The following is a 20,697-nucleotide window of genomic DNA, read 5'->3' as shown; positions in this document are numbered from 1 at the left end:
CTTTCTCCATTGAGGCCCTGCTTTCTAAAGCTTCCATAACCTAAAACAGCACCAGAAAACAAGAGCTGCGGGGCCCGGGGGATTTTTCAGTGGGTGAAGTTCTTGCTACCTAAGTGTGAAGTGTGAGAATCTGAGCTCAGATTCCCAGCACCCATGTAAAAATCCAGGTGTGATGCTGCCCAGAAACTCAGTGGTAGGAAGCAGAGTCTTAGGATCCAGTGGGCTTCCTGGGCAACCAATCTGGCTAATTGATAAACTCCTGATTCAGTGAGAGACTTTGCTTCAATAAATGAAGTCGAAAGCTACCTAAGATGACACCTGGCATTGACCTCCGGGTCCATGCACTCTCACGCGTGCATGAACGTGATAAAAATATCTTTGTGAAATAAACTTCTCTTGTAGAAGGCCTTGAGGGAAACGTTTACACCTTGGTTTCAATGTCTTGATGTTTTGATGACATTGAAGCAAAGCTGAAAACACCCTGAGGGAGAAACATTTCCAGGGGATGTCACTCCTCCTATCCCGTCTTGAGGAGGGAAAAGATAGTATCCATGGCTTCTTGGAGGCTTTGAAATACAGGATCCCTTTGAAATGCATGCCGGACTGGACTCTGGTGAGGAGGGGCTGATTGAGTGGAAGACAGAACTGTAAGGCGCTGACAAGTGTTTGGTGGAAATAATTAGTGTCTTTAGCAGGATCAGTCAATCATGTGCCTTTGTTTAAATTCCATCACTGGAAATTGAAATGCATTTCCTAACACTTGCGAGAGCACCAGAGAAAATGGAAAATGGTCTTGTGTATTTCAAGAAGTGTTCTCTTTTTTTTTCTTCCTTGAAGATTTTCTTGATTCCTTTACAGTTAGGAGTGTGGGTATTTTTATGTGATTAAGTGTTGTATCCTAGAAAATTGTCCTCTTATATAATTCAGTCATCTTCTGTAGAGGGGACATGTGTGGCCAAGCCGTGCTGTGTATCAGGACACTGGGGTTGGGGGTCTTGACACTTACTGGTTCCAATTTCCTGTGCTTGACAGACAGGATTGTAGGCACGGGTGTGTTCTTAGATATTTTATGCTTCCTTAGCTGAGTGCCATAAATTTCAGCTAACTCCTCTCCTCTCTTTTCCTCATCCCTATGACAATGTGTTTATGTTCTGAGAGCCATCTGTTCAGCTTTAGGAATTAGGTGGCTAGGCTCACAGGAGAGGAAGTGCTGATCATTAGGACAAAGGGTGAGATAGTTTTCTTGTTTCCTTAAAGAGCCATGCAGCGTTCAGCTTTTGTGTGCATTAACCTAGAAGATTTCTCCTTCAGTTTTCTCGCTGCCTGGGCTCCATGTCTCTCACACCGGTTGCCCATCTTGCTTTGGTTGTTGAATATTTTCCTTCTCTTATGTGATTATCTGGAGCTTGCTTTACTCACCAGGTTGCTCTTCAATGGATTAAGTTACCAGAGGGTTTTCTTTGAATGTCTTTACTGTGTTTTGATTCAGTAACAGAGGATTTTATTTAAACTCCATCCAGTTTTATTTTGATTATTGAATAGCTGAAATCATCTCTCTTGCCTTACCATCTCGTGCTCTGCCCGCTCTTTGCCTGACACACATGTGGTGTGGTGGACACGTTCCTCATGGCCTCTGTTCATTTCGCTGAGGTCTCCTTTGATCTTCGGTCTGTTTTTTCTCTTGTCTGCATGGAGTATCTATTTCCCAGTACCACTTTGTGTTTCCTTGGCCTTCCTTCACTTGCAGTCCTCTGCTGCTGGGAGGCTTTTTAGCGTGTTTGCAATCATAGATATCCTTTCCCGCCCTCCTTTGGAACGTGTGCTCCGTTTGGCTTCAGGTATTTTCCGTGTTTCTGTTTCTTCTGTGGAGTATCAAAGGCTGTAGGGTTGTGATGGAGAATGAAAAGCAGGTGCACTTTTCAAAACAGACATTTCAGCTTTCCAACCTTGTGAACTTTCCTCCAGTCCTCTCTCCCTTTTCTGACTCAAAGCCAATGTCAGAATTCTGTGGAGCTTAACCCAGCCTGGCCAAGCTGCATATCCAGTACCACTTACGTGTTTTTCAGAGGAGACTGCACTGTCAAAGAAGTTTCAGTATTTTCTGAAATGCTCACCCACTTGTCCACAGGTGCCAACAAAGCACTATACCAATTAAGTCCGTTGTTATGGTGACTATTTATTGCTGCTATTTTGCAGCATATGCCATATGGGTGAGATACTGGAACATAAAAATAAAAGATACAAGTTACCGTCTTCAATGAACTCACCATATTCTGGATGGTGAATCAGATACGTTGTGCTCTGGAAGACATTGTGGTGGGTCATTGCCTCTGATTAGACCTGACCGAGGAGCTGGGTGGTGGTGGCACTCACCTTTAATTCCAGCACTTGGGAGATTGAGGCAGGCAGATCTCCAAGTTTGCTACCAGCCCGGTCTACCGAGGGAGTTCCAGGACACCAGGCCTACACACACACACACACACCACCACCACCACCAAAACTGTCTCAAAACAAAACAAAAAGACCAAAAAAACTAAAAGAAAACAGAAAAACCTGACCAAGTAAAAAAATTTGGAGACCGAAAACATTAGAGTACCTTGGGGACCGTGTTTGATACTTCTTGTTCCCAGGGCCTTTGTGGGTATAGCAGATGACCAAGTACAGTAAAGAGCAGGGCAGAGTCACTTTGGCAGAGATGGGGTCTAACAGCATGCAGCCCCAGTCCTTGGACGCTAGCCCAGATGAGGTACTATTTATTACTTTACTATGAGAATCACCAGCCAGATGAACTGTGCTTATAGAACCAAGCTCCTGTGTTTTCTCATTCCAGTCTTAGCCGTCTTGCTCTACCCTGGCCTTACCTCACTATCAGAAACACCTTTCAAAAGCTGTATTTGATCTCAGTATATGTTTTTCTCCAAATACTTCAAAGGCTCCTGATCTCACTCAGACTAAAAGTGAGTCTGAACCATAAGGCACACACTGCATCTGGCCCGTGGTTCTGATTTCCTCTTCATTAGCCTCTTTCCTCTGACCAGGCAGTCTTCCGGGCAATTTCAGCCTGCCTGGTATATTCCTGCCTCTTGCCTTTCCTATTACTGGCCTGCTTGTCTAGAACACTCTCTCCTCTAGTGATTGTGGGCTTATTTATCACTCAGGCTTCTGATTAAATGTTAACTAATCAGAAAGACTTTGTTGGTCAAATATCCCACACATACTCCATAACTCTTCCTTACATTTACATTTTTAAATTTAATTTTATGTATATGCATGGTTTTGCCTGTGTGTGTGTCTGCATACTACTTGCATGCCTGGTACCCATGGAGGCCAGGAAAGGAAGGGCAAGAAGAGAGAACTGGATATGCTTAGACTGCAGTTACTAGAACCGCCATGTTTGTTCTGGGAATCGATTCTGGGTCCTCTGGAAGAATGGCCAGGTCTCTTAAGGACTGAGCCATTTTTCTAGCTCTACATGTTGACATCTTGTTAGCAAATTTGCATATCGCTTCTTCCAGAATCCAAACTCCATCAGAAGATAAAGTTTTGTCTGCATACTATTTATATTATTTGTTTGATCTCTGTCATGGGACTGTCACCTGGGGTATACATTACCAATAAATATCACTAGATATATAAATAGGTTCAAATTAAAATTTAATCTGGAATATAAAGAAGCAGTTTTGCTACAAGTGTTAAATCAATGAAACTGGATGTCGGTTTTTATTTTATTGCTCTCTAATTAAGCTTATTTGAATTTGAAAATAATACTACTATTAATAATTTAAAAATATTAAGATGGATCATAACATTGGAGGTCATAATTATTGCAAATTTTGAGTCAGCTTCTACAACCAAGAAACCAGTAAATTATTCCTGCATTGACACTCTGCTGTCATATAACGACTCCTGAACTCAGCGGTTTATTTCGCTCATGGTATCTGTTCTCCATAGGGACTCAAAAAATAGCAAAGCCCATCAGAATTCTCTGATGGACTCTGGTTTATTGTGAGGTCATGAACAGTGAAGGGCAATGAGGGTATGTTAGCTAGCCTCAGGAATGGGAAGTAGGTAGTGAAGGAAGATGGACAGAAAGCTGAGGGCAGTAAGACCTTCTGGATGGACATAAGTTTCCCAGGACAGTGTTATTAATACATTCCCATTAGACTTGGAGCAGAAGTATCAAACTCAGGCGCATAATAATAACAAGCTACACATGTATGCAAGTAAGAGATGTGTCCACTTAGCTGTATTTCCACATATCTTTTAATGTGAATGGTGACTAGAGGTTGCCAAGCCTTTTGTTATCAATTGAGGAGTTTTTAAATTTGTAGGTGATATCCTGCCCCCTGTTTCAGGGTTCTTGTCTTCTAATCATGAGCATAACTTAAAAATTAGACAGTCTACTCTACTAAGCAAAATAAGCAGACACTGAAAAAATATCACACAATCTCACTTGTGTTTGCATTGTTAGTTAAGAAGAGATCCAACACATACAAAGAGGGAAGAGAGCAGTGGTCACTGTGGTAATTAGGGAAGGCAGAAAAAAAGAAAATTGGTAATGGCCAGGGAATGCAAAGTAGCAGAGAAACAAGAGCAACACAGCTAATATACACCGTGAGCTAGCCATTAGATCCCGTCACACAAGTGGGCTTCAGCAGTTTTTGACACAGAATATGTGAGATGAAAGATGTGTTGTTAATCTCTCTTTGTGATAATCATTTTACTTGTAGATTTGTAGGTTTCAGATATAAAGAATATTTTTCAAAAGAAAACTTCTGATCTAGAAATATTCCCCTTTATTTTAAAATAAACCTATTTCTATTTTCAGCCATATTTCAATTTCATGACCCCAGGCTAATCCTCTTCAATCTAATTTCTTTCTCACTAGAATTTTATGAAGACAATGACTTCAACTATAGGTTCTCAGTGGTTATTTCCCAACTGGACGGGGGTGTTATTTCTAAACTGAATTTGAAAAGTTTGTTTATTTCAGTCACGGTGTTTTATACCTTTTGAACTTTAAGATAGCGTTTGACCATGTAGCTCATGCTGACCTGTAACTGGGGCTCCTCCTGCCTCGCTCTCCCAAGTGCTGCTATCACTGGTGTCCTCACACTTGGTGAAGTCAGTCTTTTCTAGGAATCTTTGAAGAACTGATCACTGATACAAAACAATTTCTGTTGTAAAATTAATTGATAGGGAAAAAATGAGTTGTTGTTTTCTTGTAATGTAAAACCCAATCAGTAGATCAGCACAGCATTATATTTAATCAGTGTGTACAGCCTATCCCATGAGAAGTACACATGAGATGAATAGTTTCTCTGAGGAAAATAGGATGAGACTGAAATCAGAATGAGAAACAAAGTGTCTTCTCTCTCCTTACGTCCCCCCCTCCCTCTGTCCCCTTTCCACTATCTCCTTCTCCCTTTTCTTCTTCCCCCTCCTCCATTTTACTCTCCACTCCCTATCTTTCCTTGTCAGAGTCCAAAATGGCTCTGCTTATTCAAAGTCATTATTCAGAAGCCGACCTCACCATCTTGTCATGCCCTCTGTGGTTATTTTTGTTTTATGACACTCAGATTTGGAGTGTACAGATTTGGCTTTGGACTTAGATGATAGTCACCAAAGCTTGTGGTTGTTTAGTTTGTATGTGGATTTTTAGCCCTAGCAGGTATAATGAAGAAGATGGCAGATTGTTAAAGGTCAGGTGACTGCAGTGGCCTCATTCCTGACTGCATATCTACACCTGATTTCCAAATTTGAACATTGATTGTCTACCACAATGATGATTGGGTATGCCTTGAAAACTTCGCTGTTCAACTAAATTCTAAACGATCTCTCTCTCTCTCTCTCTCTCTCTCTCTCTCTCTCTCTCTTTTAAATTAAGGTCTATCAATTCCTGGTTTATTAGGTGACAAGTCTGTTTCTTAAGTAGTTGTCTGATGAGAGCTCGTCATCAAGAACAAGCAAACTTAAACCCATGTGTCATCTACTGTGTTCCTGCCTTCTTCAGAACAAGTAACGAGTTCTCATAATGCAAAGTGCTCCCTCAGGTTATGAAATACCACGTTGCTGTTGAATCTAGCACAAACTTTGTAGATTTAGGTTCTACTTGTGGTTTATGGAGACCCAGGTGTCATGAGGCCTTGAGATTCTGAAGTGAAACTCAAAAATAAAAGATAGGTTTAAAAGCTGTTTGAGAGCTGGCGAGATGGCTCCGTGGGTAAAGGCGCTTGCCACTGAGCCTGATGACCTGACTAACTTCTGGGTCCCTGTGGAGCTACAGAGCCTTGTGACTTGGGGAGCCAGTCCAGAACAAGTGTGAGTGAGGTTGAGACATGTCCAAGCCCCAAAAATCTCATCCAGAGATCGGCAGGAGTAGGACCATTTTTCTCCCTTCTCTGGGCCTGCATGTTGGGGTGCACCTAGCCTGTAAACCCCCACCTGTGCCACCCTTGATGTAACCTGGTGGCCAAATTACAGGTTTAACTTCCTCTCTCCCTATAATGGCATGCTTAGTAAGCACCTAGAATTCTTCATGCAAATGAAGCGTTCCCAGCACCTTGGCACTAGCCAATGATATACACTCACTCTGAAAACCGTACTCGTTCCTCAAGGTTATATAGCCCTTATTCACCTCCAATAAAGGAGAACTGTTTCACTGAAAACAGTTCTTGGAGAAGGCTGTTTCTCCAGGCACTAGCCAGTGATCAAGGTTCTGCATAAGCTCCAGGGGACCTGGCTAAGCTTCTTTCTTTCCAGTCAGGCCTCGTGAGCATCAGTGCCTGTACACCCCAAGGAGAAGCAGACCCAGGCTTGCAGGTCTCTTTCCACATATTGGAAAGAGAAAACAGTTTTCTACAAGTTGTCCTCTGACTTCCACAAGCACGTCATTGCATGCACTCCAAAATAAATCAATTTAATAAATTAAAACTATTTGAACAAAAGGGCCACATCGTGGGACTCTTTTGGAGTGAGGTGGTGGTGTTACGTTTTTATTTTATTAATTTTTAAACCATCTGTTCCAATGTCTCAGTCACTGAGTTCCTGAACAAAAGGGATCTTAAGTCATTAATCTCCACTTTCAAATAAACAGCAGAACCTTCATTTCTTTTTCTTCTTAGAAATGCTCTTTTATTATCAATATGGAGATTTCTTGTTCTAAAACCCAAACACAAAACACAATCTCATTAACTTCTTCAACATGCATGAGTTGATAAATCTGAAGTGTTGGGGAATAATGAGATTAATTTCATTCTGTTGGGTCCTCAACTTGGACAGTTTGGACAGTTTCTGAAGGACAGTTTGCTCTTTGCTCCAGTTTTACAAAATAGTGAACCTCTGAGGGAGAACAAAAACTTGAATTATGTTCTCAATTGACACCATATATATAACCATGAGTAAATCCAAAAATTAAAAAAAAATAACATTTATTTAGAAAGTATTGAGGACAGTGGTGTGAGGAAGGGCTTCATGATACAGAAGAAGAGATATTTTATAAATATTGCATTATGTTCGAAATTGAGTGTTAGCTTCCAGGTCTCTGATCAATGTATCTTGCCAATGTGAAATAAAGTTGATTCACTTTCATGTGTTTTGTTGCTGCCTTAAGAAAGTGAAAGCTTTAAACCAAAAGCTTTGGTTGTTGGTGGTGTTGATGTTATGAGAATCCCTGAAACTAAGTCTTCTTGAGTACTGCACCATGATGACCACCCATGTGTACTCAGGCTCATGAACTCACATTACACTGGCTGCATAAAAGGCCTCCGTGTTGTCCTCTGCTTTTATAAATTGTCCATGCTTCTCGCAGTTAGCCTGCTGTCTTGCAGTTAGCCTGATATCTTGCAGTTAGCCTGCTGTCTTGCTTTTGTAGTAGTGAGTCCATTCAAGGAATCTTACACAAACAGTAAGTATCTTTCACAGAATTCCTTTTTTAATTTAATTAATTTTAATCTATTTATTATTTATTTTAATTTATTTAGTTTCTTTTGAAAAATTTATACATGAATATTGTATTTACATTGTTTCTATCCCACACTTTCTTCCCCCCCAATTCTTCTTATACATCCCCTCTCCCTTTTAACTTCATGGGCTCTTTTTTTAACATATATATGTATACATGCACATGCTCACACACCCACACCCTTCTGAGTCCATTTAGTACACACACACACACACACACACACCCCACACACACCACACACACATACACCCCCCCACACACACCACACACACACATCACAGACACACACACCACACACACACATCACAGACACACACACCACACACACACACACACCACACACACACACACACACACCCACACACACACACACACACACACACACACCCTTCTGAGTCTCGTTAGTGTTGCTCACATGTATCTGTGCTTAGAGCTGACCATTCTCTTTGAATACATTATCAGGGGCACTCGTCCCTGAAGGAGCCTGAGTCTCCCTCTCTTAACAGCCTTTAATAGCAGTAGATCTCATTTAGAGATGGGACCCTGTGAGACTTTGCCTAACCACCTTGGAATGTTAGCTTATATTGTTATTATGTCTTACATTAAGTTATTAACCCAAGTTTTTTAAAGCTAGCTCTTTAATTTCTTTTGTTTGTTTTCATAAGTTTCATGAAAAGCGTTCATGTAGTATAGGAGCAATACAGAATGAATACTAATGTTTCTTTTGAAAAATTGTCATTTATTTTTACTTAGTTGATTCCCCTGGTCTTTCAGTGACATTTTCCAGAGTCCTTGTAGAACTTCTAAACTCTTTGGTGCACTAGGCAACAGATAACAAAGCTTTATGACCACACAGACACTACTGAGGGATTCCTGGAAATAAGAATAGTCAGTGTAGGTGCGGTGGGGAAACCACAGGGCTGGGCGGAGCACACTTACCCCTCAGCGGCTCTTCCTGAGTCTTGTCCCTGCTTACCAACCCACACATGCTCAGGACTAAACTGACTGTATTAACGGTACCTGCCGATTCCCTCCGAAGGGCAGCTCTGTAACAGTGTAACAGTCGGTTTGCATATAGCTTTTTTTTCTTTCAGGTCAATGAGCAAAAGTGTTTAAATAATCTTCAGAGGCTCAAATAATAATTAAGAAGTTACCAGTCTAAATGGTGAAAAACAAGTTTGGGGCTTTTTAGTCCACATCATTAATTTGTGTATTTAATTGGACATGCCCTACATATGTACCCAGAACCATGTCTCTAATTGACTGAGGGGCTTGCTGCCCAGGGCCATGATGGCTCCAAGAGAGAAAATGTCAATTCTCTAGGCCTGGCCTGCCTAGAACTTAGCAGACAGTCATAATTATGGTTAATAACTATAGAGACTTATACTCCGTGGCAGGCAAGACAGTGAGCCACAGATTTTCTGATGAGTATTGGCTCATCAGAGTTGAAGAGGCAAGTGTTCCAGTTCCCTCTGCTCCCTGCAAGAAAGCCCCTTACTTAGCAAGGGGAGGAGCCTGCATATTTATGGTGATTCCATTATTTTTTCCTTATCGGTAGAGGTTAATAGTATTCCTGACAGACCTTCATATTAAATATGTAAATTGAGTTGATAATCTTAATCAGGACTGTTTTCTGCAAGGATTTGATATTTAATCATAGTTTAGTTAACTTTATAGCAATTCTAATCCAAGGAAAGATCTTGGTAATTTGTGTGATGCCATATCTGGACACTAGGTTGCAGTTTGTAACAATATAATATTAGAAATTCACTTATGAACTATTAAAAATAATTCCCTACTCAAACAAATATTATGGAGAACATATTACAGTTTTTTAATCTGCCAATCATTAAATTTCTTTAAAGTATTGATTTCATGCACCATTAGAATGCATTTGCCATTTATAAATTATTACATTCACTATACCCAAGAATTATATCTGCTCATTTCTTTTATCATAAAGATTGACCTGAACAAATAAACCTATTATAGGCATATACTCAACCTGATTAAACTACAAGGGCAAAATATTATGGGTTTAATCAGCATATATGTTGTCCATCTTTTCTAATGAATTTATGAACATTATACAAAACAGAATGAAGGCCATGCTACTGAATGTCTTCACGCAGAGCTACTTTGCTTACAAATGCTTTAAATATACTGAAGGTGGAGAGATTGACACGCAAGCACATGCCTTGCGTTTGTGGGCTTGTGGTTATTTATTTATTTAATTTCATTTTTGTCAGGTGATTGATCTGGAAATCAGAGTTCATCAAGAAAGAAAGAATATCTTGTTTGTTTTGTTTTGTTGATTCAAAATCTTGCTTTGTAACTCAAGCATTCCTGAAACAATCTATGCAGATGATCTTGGTCTTAAACTTATCCTCCTGCCCCAGACTTCTGAGTGATAGTCATAGCATGCACCACCATGTCTAGCTCAGAAACTATGTCTTCTGTTGCTCTAATTAGTGTTGAAGATGGTAAAAACCCAGTGAATGCTATTTTCATGTATTTTAACCTAGGAGAATGATACCTATGAAACTTTTTAAAATTATTTTTATTTTATTCTTTGATAGTTTCATATGTGTTTATAATGAAGTTCGTTTGTTTGTAACACTCATCAGCCTCTCCTCTCTTGTCTCTTCCATGGAAACCTTTTTTTTCTTCCCAAGTCTCTTTCCTATATTATAGTATGTGTATGTGTGAGTATATGTATATAAGTATGTGTGTATATGTATGTATATGTATAGTTTAGTTATGGTTGCTGCATGAGTAAGGGTTCTTTATTGGAGCATGGGTGACTTATTAATGTTATATTCACTGGGGAAAATGGGCCCTACTTCCTTAAACAACCATTAGCTGCCAATAATCTCTCTGGGAGAGATACAGCCTCACGAGCGCCTCATATCTGTGTTTTCTGACTGGCCAAATCTTATTCAGGTTTTATGCAGGTTACAGTAGGTACAGTGAGTTCCTGGGTATAATGGCTATATCATGTTCAGAGGACATCTTCTATCATTTAAATGTTTGTTTTGGAAAATGCATTTGTGACTACTGTAGGTATATCATTTCAACCTCTCCCTTATTCCCCCTCTAACACTCTTATGTCCCTTCTGCACTGTGACTCAAATCTGTAAGAATAAGGGTTCTGAACTGTGAGATACTGAAGGGGAGGGCACAGGAGGAGAAAGTAAGACAGAAAGCCAGACTCAAGAGGTCTACATGAGCAGATGACTCCTATCAGGAAGTTTGATAAGAAGTACAGCATCTTATATGACTGATGCAGGAGGAAATGGGCCAGAGTCAACACAAAGCTATCCCACAATGGGATGGAGCCAGCAGGAAACTAATCAAGCAATGGTATACAAAGGGGACACAGGATATCTCAAGTATGTCATCCAGCAACCACACTGCAGCCTTGGGACTGATAGCAACAGCCCTCCATTGGGATAGCAGGGAAGGGTCAGTTTCCCAGGAGCCAAAACTCTTAATTCCTTCTGGCCTTAGCCCTAGCCCCAGATCACAGCTTGCCAAGTCTGCTCCTGGGCAAGGACACAGAACTAGCGTTGCTTTGTCCTTTCATCTGGGCCTCTAAGAAAGGGGCCTTGGATTGGCCTAGCCCCCAGCAGCACTCTTTCTCAAATTTATGACTCTTCTGTAATTGTTATTGTTACACACACACACACACACACACACACACACACACGTACGTGTGCGCATTGAACCCATTTGTTTTGCTCGTATGTATATGTGTTTAGAGATGACCACAGGGTTATATAACTTATCAGAGGGCCTGTCTCTGAAGAAGGCTGATCTCCTTCTCTTAATAGCCATTGCTGGCCTATAGGTCTTCATTGGGGTGGGGCCCTGTGAAATTTCCCTACATGTATTGGCATGTGAACTAGAATTATCATAGGCCAGGTTTTCTAGCACATCTAGAAGATACCACATAGCAATACATGTCCTGGTCTTTTGGCTCTCAAAATGGTTCTGCCCCTCTTCTGAGGTTGCCTGAGCCTTAGGTGTAGGGTTCTGTTATAGACATACCAAATGAGGCTAAGCACCCTAAGAAAACATTACACATCGACCAGCCCTGGTCTTACATTCTTTCTGGCCCTCTTCCATGATGTTCCTTTAGCATTGGAGGGGACAGTATAACCATAGGCTTAAGCATTCTACCCCACTTTTCAGGTGGTCTGCTTTCTCAATTCTCAGTAAAGTTCAAAAGTCAATAAACATATTCAACCTTGATTTCTATCAAAATTAAAGGGTTTTATATGTTCTAAATACAGGTTTCTTTAAAGAGTATTTATTGGCTGTATGAAGTGCTGAAGAAGCATCGAGTATGGCTAAGCATGTTGGGATGACCAGTTGTGTTAAGCTGCATGTCTCTGAATATGTACTTCATGTATCTATTACATCAACAGCCCTTGGGAGAACACTGGTGCTTTGTCATGGATTGGGCGGTCTAATTAAATTCCTTTATGTACTCACTTTCTTTTATTGCTTTTTAAATGTCTAATGGACATAATGGCCAAATAAGCATTTTTAACCAATTTTTGTTAAGGCTGTGATAAGTTTTCTTGTTTCATTTATTTCATTTTTACCATAGCATCTTCAATAGAGTAACAGAAATATTACGAACAAAATTGACTAACATGTTTTTTTTAACGTTGTGATTCCTGGTAAGTACGTCACACTCTCAAGCATGATGGGGCAGCACAAATTGGACGTGAGGGTTAAAACAAACAAAGAAACAAACAACAGAAACAGAAGAAAGCTCAAAGTTGGGAGGGAGGATTTGGGGGAAGGTATGTGTGAATATAATAAAAGTAAATTGTATGCAATTTTAAAAGAATTAATAAAAATGTTCTTTAAAGAAACAGTTAACTGCATGATAAAATGATTTTTAAACTAACATTCTTAAATACTAAGATTTGGATGAATGTAGAGACTGCCTGTTCTGTTGCCACTCGGGTCTCACACTGAAGACAGTTTATTTTACCAGTAGTGCTTCGCTTAGGCTTTGGCAGAGTATTTGAAGGTTAACCTGGGTTGTCTCTGTGTGTCCCTGTGCAGCACCCGTCCTTCCTGGAGCTTACCAGCAGAGCCACTCCCAAGGCTACGGGTACATGCACCAGACCAGCGTGTCGTCCGTGAGGTCAATGCAGCATTCAGCAAATCTAGTAAGTGCCGATTTCAAACATTCCTGCAGCCTGCAAGTTTAGCTCTGTGGGAGAGTGCTTGTGTGGAATGTAAGGTTCTTAGCTCACCTCCCAACATTGGGAAAAAAGAACCCAACAATGACATGGTATTACTATTTATATAGTCCATTCAATGGAAGCAAAACTATTACAGAGGTAAAACGATGAGAAAAATGACATTAGTAAGCATCACCTCAAACAACAAAACAAGCAAGACATCTGCCAGTCATGAGATCCCTTTTAGTTACTTTTATGTTATTGTGATAAAACACCATGACCAAAAGCACGTTATAGACAGAAAAGTTTATCTGGGGTTTGTTCAAGGTGTATAAGAGCCTATCAGGACAAAGAGGCATAGAGGCCGAAACAGAAGGCTAAGAGATCATATCTCAATTGCAAGCATAAAGCAGAGAGGCTAGAGTAGAACTAGGGCAAAGATATATTCTCCCAGAGTCAATCCGAGATGACATACTTTCTCTAGCAAGACCACACCCCCTAACCTTGTCACAGTTAGAGATCAAATATTCAAATACCTTAGCTATGGAGAATATTTCTTATTTAAACCACCACAGCTTCCTAATTGTTTCCTCATAATTGGGAAAGATCCAATTACCGTCTTCATCCAAGCCTAAGAAGGTACAAGTATATGATGCTCGTGTTAAAAGAGTTAATACATTCATCCTAATGGTCGCAGTAGTCTAATGAACGAGGGCTAACAAAAGTTTCAATGTTCTGAGTAAAGAACGTTTGCCCAGAATGTTTAGGGTTCATCCTGAGACTGTATCCTTCACGCCTCCCTCTTATAAGTCTTGAAATACTCACCGTCAAGTTCAAAGTTCAGAGGGGAGGCTTGCTTTGTGGTCATTCTTGGTGTCTCATGCTGAAATTGCTTCAATGCTTAGATGCAGGCGACTATTCTGTAAGGAGGACAATCGCTTGCAGGTCCACTGTGTGCCAGCCACTTTCCTCGGTCTCCTTCATCTATGAATATTCTTGGCTTTGAGATTTACTGATTATTAATTTTAGAGAAACTCTTAGCCTTGAACTAAAACAAATATTAAAACATGATTTAAAAATTTTCACTAAAATAGAATTTCCTTTACATGTACCTCCAAGTCGAATGTTTATATAGGGAATTTATGGCCCTGTGATCTGAAATGTGTAATGTTTAAGGAAGTAAATGATTTTTTTAAATATATTTTAAGGGGGAACAAAAATTCCTAGCATTTAAATAGGGTAAGTTTACTTTCTGTGTAAGAGGAAGCCATTGGCAGAGAACCACTAAAGGCCTACTGTTAATGGGGGAAGGGGAGGGTTAATCTCCTTAAGAATGTGGGGAAAAGAAGAAAATCTATGTCATCTAAGGCTTCTGGGAGCTTTGTATGCGATCCTGGTGTTACTCCTATGAAGTCTATTTTTAGAGAGGCACACTGTTTTATTTATTGTCTTTTATTATTGTCTTTTAAAGTTAAGCCACTGTCATATTTTTCTGGATCTTTGCTTTGACCTTAAATACGTTTTTCTAGATGGACAAAATTAAAATTTATAGAATTAGGTGGTACACCTGGTTTACAGCTGCCCAAAGCTAGCAGCACGTGCAAACACTCGTACTCATCAGTGTGTGGTGGTTGGTTGGGGTCCAGATTTGTAGCTTTTACTACTTTGGAATACAATGTGCAATCACTTCTCTCTTTCTCAGAGGACCTACCGAGCCATGTACGATTACAGTGCCCAGGACGAAGATGAGGTCTCCTTCCGAGATGGTGACTACATCGTCAACGTGCAGCCCATTGATGACGGCTGGATGTATGGCACCGTGCAGAGAACCGGGAGAACGGGCATGCTCCCAGCGAATTACATTGAGTTTGTGAATTAATTCTTTCTCCTTGCCCTTTGAGCTTTATTCTGATGTATTCCAAACTCAACCTTTTTAAAGAGATAGATGACACTTTTCAAATAACTTGGCAATTATTTTACAACAATGTATCCTTACTTTGACAATTAGACACACAGGTACCAGGAGAAAGGAATTGACTTTCAGGCTGGAAATGGCAGCAGCCATAGTAATTCCTGTAAACAAAACCATTAGGTCTGGAGACCTGGTGCTGCTAATTGTGTTTGTGATTTCATTTGATTGGCTACTCAACCCTTCTGGGAAATGTATTTTTGTAGACTTTAATAGAGATGTCGATTGTCCCTTAAATGTAACAAATGTATGAAACTTCTTAGCTGTCACTTGGAACCATCCACAAGCTAATTCTCATAGTCCAGCAACACAGCCAATAATTCAAAAACTGTTCAGCCTTTAAATCATTGGGTAATTTTTAATTCAAGCAAGAGTCGCCTAATATAATAAATGGAAACAGTGGTAGAACGAGTCTGGTTAAAATCACATTGACTGTAGCCTTAGGGAGCCGGCAGGGAGCTTACCCTTTCCCTAGGCTGAGCAGGAACTAGTTACTTCTCACGTGTTCCATGGTGTAGCCTGTCTCCAATTGCCTTCTGTGGAGCAGAGCATCTGCTCAGGTCCCCAGAATGTCAGGACCAGGTGACTTCCCAGCTTCTCTGCAAAGGGCAAAGTCCAGTGTCATCTGTAGCATTTCCCCAGTAGCCTCTATCCTGTTGCATGTCTCGTGGGCTTGAGCTTCTGTAACATGGCGGCTCCTTGCCCATCCTTGTTATGAAAGTCAACTGTATGGCCGGTCTCTCCCTGCCCCTCTTTCTAGTTGCCCGCTCATTGGAAAACATTTTGAAAAGTTGCTTGAGGCTTTCTTGCTGTATTACACTCTAGTTTCGAAAGACTCATGCCTTAGGAACTACATATATACTCTAGTCAATAGGAGTTTTGTGTATTTACTGGATAGCTTTCACTCACTTAATGCCACCGTTGATTTAAAAGTGGAGTGAATTGAACAGCATCCTATGTAAGAGAACATGCTCTATAAAGTGGCTGAAAACTGAAACAAAACAGCGGAAGTTTGCTCCACAATTAGACAATCTGGTCTTATAATGTGTCAATCAGTCTTCAGATGCTGGGGCGGAAATCTAGCCACCATATGTGTTCTTAAACATATGTTCCCTTTCCCCACCCCTGTTTTTGTTTTCTAAGTCACCTTCAGGATTAGATAAAAAAGTCATCAGTGATTTTTTTGGGGTGGTGGGGTGGGGTGGGGAAGGGGATCCAACAAATCGTCCACTAAGAAATGAATCAGTGTCTTGTTTTGAGTGAGTGTGCAGGACTCAAGATGTGTCTTAAACTTGTCTGGAATCCGCAGTTGAGGTCACCTGGATGTTGACACTTATCACAACTCTGTTTTTCTCATGGTGCCTCTTACTTGCAGCTGGGTGGCATTCATGTGGGCTCTGAAACTGAAGGGAGCCAAGTCACAAAAATGTAAGAGGACACTGGACTGTGAGAATATTTACTTCACACAGTATGTTCAAGGCAATAAACAAGGCAGCCACAACGAAAAAGCATTTGAATGAAATGTTTACGAGGCCGAACCCTAACGATGACTCATGGACACCTTTGGAAAGGGAGCCCATGCTTTTGGAAACCGTTAGTTTCATTTCATCAGATTTGCAGTTTTATTACACTGAGCTGCATCTCTGTGACACTGACAGAAAATTGAAAAGGAAAATTCTGCAAATTACTGGAGATTTTTCTGTTGAGTTTTTTTTTTTATAGACTCATAAATAGCTCACCCAATTTCATGTGATTTAAGTAGTCAGTCATGATTAACCTTCCTAACTGCTTTTGTGTCTTGAACACATACCTACAAAGATAAACTTCACTTGCAATAATTTGCAAAAATCTATACACTAAAAACAAGGGTGATAAGCTGGCCCAATTATGTTATGCGTCTTTTATGCTTCCCCAGGCAGACCATGAATATGTGTGTGTGTTTGTGACTATTTCTTTTTTTTTTAAGTAGTTGCTATTTAAAATGTCAAGATAAATGCAAGGCAGGTATGATTTTGATAATAGCATGTGAACGGGAGGCTCAACAGAAGCTGGCTTTGAAATGATGCTTAACATTTGCTAGTCCCCACAAGGTAGCTCCTCGATGGTTGACAGCTAATAGAAGAATTTAAAAATGAGCCCTTTAGAAATTGGAGTCAAAGAAGAATAAATGCCAAGCACAGAGAGCACACACGTCTTCCTAGCTGATGGAATCCAAGCTTGTCAGAAGCACAAGAAACTGCTTGGTACACTTCTCAAAGGCTCTGAAAACAAATGTATTTGGTTCATATTTCTCTTGAGAAAAGTTTAGCAACCCGACAACGCTTTTGCTCTAAGCTTTTGTAGTAGATTTAAGGGGAAAAAAAAAACATTTCTTGTTCTCTAGAAAGTTTTCTCTTTCTGACCTGTGACAAAATGAAGACTTTATGTCATAGGCAGCACGGTCCAGTTTGATCTGGTTTTCATTCTCCATGGAGGTTCCGCATTTTCTCATGTCTCTCAACCCCCACACAGCACCCAGGAATGTCTAAGCACAATTTCCACAAGCATCTTGTAAGGGGAGGGCTGAGATTAGTCCAGGTTCTCTCTTGCCCCTAGGCCCTTTGCTCGAAGGTGATGAAGGTGGTTTTGGTCACAGATCCTCTCTGCTGGGGTTCTGTAACACTCTAGGAATTAGGGGAAAACCTTTTCCATAATTGAGAGCAAGTGACACACCCACTTTTCAGGTTCATCCACCTCCCAGTGGAATGATTTCAGTCAAATGAGAAAGAAAATATGTTTGATCTTTAATAATACAGCTCATATAATACAGTAGATATAGTTTATACTGAAGTTACAATATAGATAGATACAAGATAGGTGCCTTTTTGATTATGCTTGTTTATCATTATGGTCTTGGAAAGGAAACCAAGCAAGCAAACTTCTGCATATTCTATAACAATATTTTATGATACATGATTGATATTTTTTATGGTGAGAATTGGGATGCCCTTGACAGAAAGATATTACAGGTGGTAGCTGGTTGTATTTTCCTTCTAAAGGTTTATAATATTAGAAAAATGCTGACTTACTCAATTTTTTGAAAAGGTTTTTTTTTTGTGGATTTATATATAGTCGAGATATATAGCATTAAGTTTAGGTTTGGGGTTTAAAATACTTACAGTGAGCTAGATTAGTTATATTATGAGGCTGAATTCCCTGCATAAGATAAACTGTATGACTTGATTATATTTTAACTCTTTGCTTCTGATAATCTGTCCGTGGATGTGTTGCACTGATAATCCGAGTTATCATTGCATTGTTTGGGGGTGGTTCAACATGATGATAGAGCTTCAGTTAAGTAGGAAGCTATGTAGATGAATTTAAAGATGCTAAAAGTGAAAGTCTCTCTTAAGTATTCCATGACCCTTAGGACCTTTTGACAGGCGAGTAGCTGTCAATAACTGATGACCAAAGAAGTCAAGACGTTGTGTGAAACTTCTGTGGTCATTGTTCCTGGATGTATAAGACCACTACAGTGGTCATTCCTGGAAGGTTCTCTGGGCAAATGTCCCTCCCAATCTTCTGTATATCTACCAGAGCTCCAGAGCTCCCCATGCTTCTTGTGTCTGGTGTATTGTATCCTGGTTGCATAGCACACACCCACTGTTGTCATTATTGATTGTTAAAGATGATTTCCTTTAAAAGAAAGAGAGAAAACTGCACCGCAGCATTCTTCCTCCGTGTCCGTACAATGAATTGCCAAGCATTTTGGAAGTAGCACCAAGTGTGGAACAGGCATGATATTTGTGGAACTGTTGGCTTTTGACCTGTGATAAAAACACAAATTCGAACGATGCAGTTTGGCTTCTGTTTGCTTTGAAAGTATGCACAGTTGTGGCTTGTGATTTAGTTGTAGAACTGTACTGACTTTGAGAACATAATGATCTTGAAAGAAGTATTAAATGATTTTTCTCCCCAATGGAAGGGAATCACAGAATGATATACGGTTACTAGTATAATTTGGCTTTTGTTATGCAAGTTGTTAACACCAGCTATTAAAATATATTTTAGTAGAAATGCTTTAACTCATGTCTTTTTCCTCTACACTGTGAATCTTAAGCCTTGGTGGACCAGAGACACATTGTGATGTCCAAAGGACTAACCTATGCAAATGAGTTCACATCTTATATTGATGTCACAGTAAAGGTGTGGTGAGGCGTTATTTCTCCTCCTAAGGTACAACAGTATTGAAATAACGAAGGAAGCCCGGCCTCCCATGCACTGACTGCAGTCTCCCACAATCCCTTCAAGGTTACCGAAATCATTAGCACTTATGTAAATCAGAGTGGTATCAATTGAAGCTACTTGAATGATTCCGGGCAGAAAATGACAGGCATCTTGACTGGCTTTCATAAAACTATGTTCTCACATATTCTCTGTTCAGGGTGTTGGCATTCTGTGTCTTCTATCTGTATTTGTAAAGCCTTATGATGAATTGATTTCCTATCAACACACTCGGTTTGCTTAAATAAATTCAGGATGTAACACAATGGTTCTACTTCTTTGCTGTCACGTGCTTCCTCGGAGCACAGGTCATTGGGTATAGGGGTGCACTGGGCATTCCTCTTGGTGGCTCACATCCAGTCACATCAAAGGTTTATGAAGGCATAGTGGATTTATTTTGAAAAGCTGTGGAACTCATATATTCCTCCCTGAAACTAATACACTTTTAAGAAATAATAATAGTATACTTTTTACCCCATAGTATTTCTGATTTTTATACCTAAGTATTGCTGGAATGCATCCTAGTAGTTAACTTTTTTTCAAAACTGAAGTGTTCACTGGTCTGGTGTTAGTTTTCTTGAATTTGAAAGATGAAAGGAGCAACAGAAGCAACTTGGAGGAGGGAAAGGGCGCAGATTGATACTCTGATCTTTCATCAAAGAATGTCTATCATAGAACATAATTGCTTCTTTTCTCATGCCTCTGTACCATAGAACATAATTGCTTCTTTTCTCATGATTTTCTCATAATTGAAAAGTAAGGTAGTTCCAATTTTACCCTCATCTACATTTCAATAAATTGGATCTTGGCTTTATTGTGTGATTTTTAAAAAATCTCTGTCATAATCTTTCCAAAGTATAAACTGATAACTCTTGTACGTTGATACATTTAAAACAGGTCAATTTGAGAAGTTTTGCAGATGGCATTTGCTGATAGAGTAAACATTTCTACCAAATCTTGAATGTTCTGTTTTCTTCATAATCTGGAAGCTTGGGTATTATGAATCAAACACACTCATGATTTTTGAAATTATAAAATAAACAACACAGGTATTTATCTACATGAAGAACTTACTCTCCCTCCCTTCCTCCAAGACTTTTTTTTTTTTTTCGATTTTAACTTTACTCTTTGAAATCTGGGCCACAGAGGAAATGAGTAACTGACCTATAATAATAATTTAGGTTTCAAATGTCTTATGTTTATAATTTTATTATTCTAATTTTAAAATTTGGGAAATTAATTGAAGAAATGAGGTGTGGTTGGGCACTGGATGCTTATGAAAGCAAATCTCTACAAAT

At 39.8% G+C, this 20,697-nt stretch overlaps 1 protein-coding gene across 4 annotated transcripts in view; it reads left to right on the top strand.

Moving 5' to 3' along the window:
- Nebl (nebulette) overlaps nucleotides 1-19,665 on the top strand; it is a 351,844-nt gene extending 332,179 nt beyond the window's left edge. For 3 of the 4 annotated variants that reach the window (XM_087590873.1, XM_087590871.1, XM_087590869.1), the window contains 2 exons: nucleotides 13,046-13,152; nucleotides 14,870-19,665. In XM_087590873.1, coding sequence (XP_087446999.1) covers nucleotides 13,046-13,152; nucleotides 14,870-15,046 — 284 coding nt within the window. In that variant the 3' untranslated portion in view covers nucleotides 15,047-19,665. 4 annotated transcript variants of the gene reach the window in all.
- Nucleotides 19,666-20,697: the final 1,032 nt, after the last annotated feature.

This window comes from Rattus norvegicus, chromosome 17 (assembly GCF_021556685.1).
Source record: "Rattus norvegicus strain SHRSP/BbbUtx chromosome 17, alternate assembly SHRSP_T2T, whole genome shotgun sequence".
In the NCBI taxonomy this organism is placed as follows: domain Eukaryota; kingdom Metazoa; phylum Chordata; class Mammalia; order Rodentia; family Muridae; genus Rattus; species Rattus norvegicus.
Note: the sequence above shows the minus strand (reverse complement) of the source record. Positions and strands in the feature narration are given on the sequence as shown.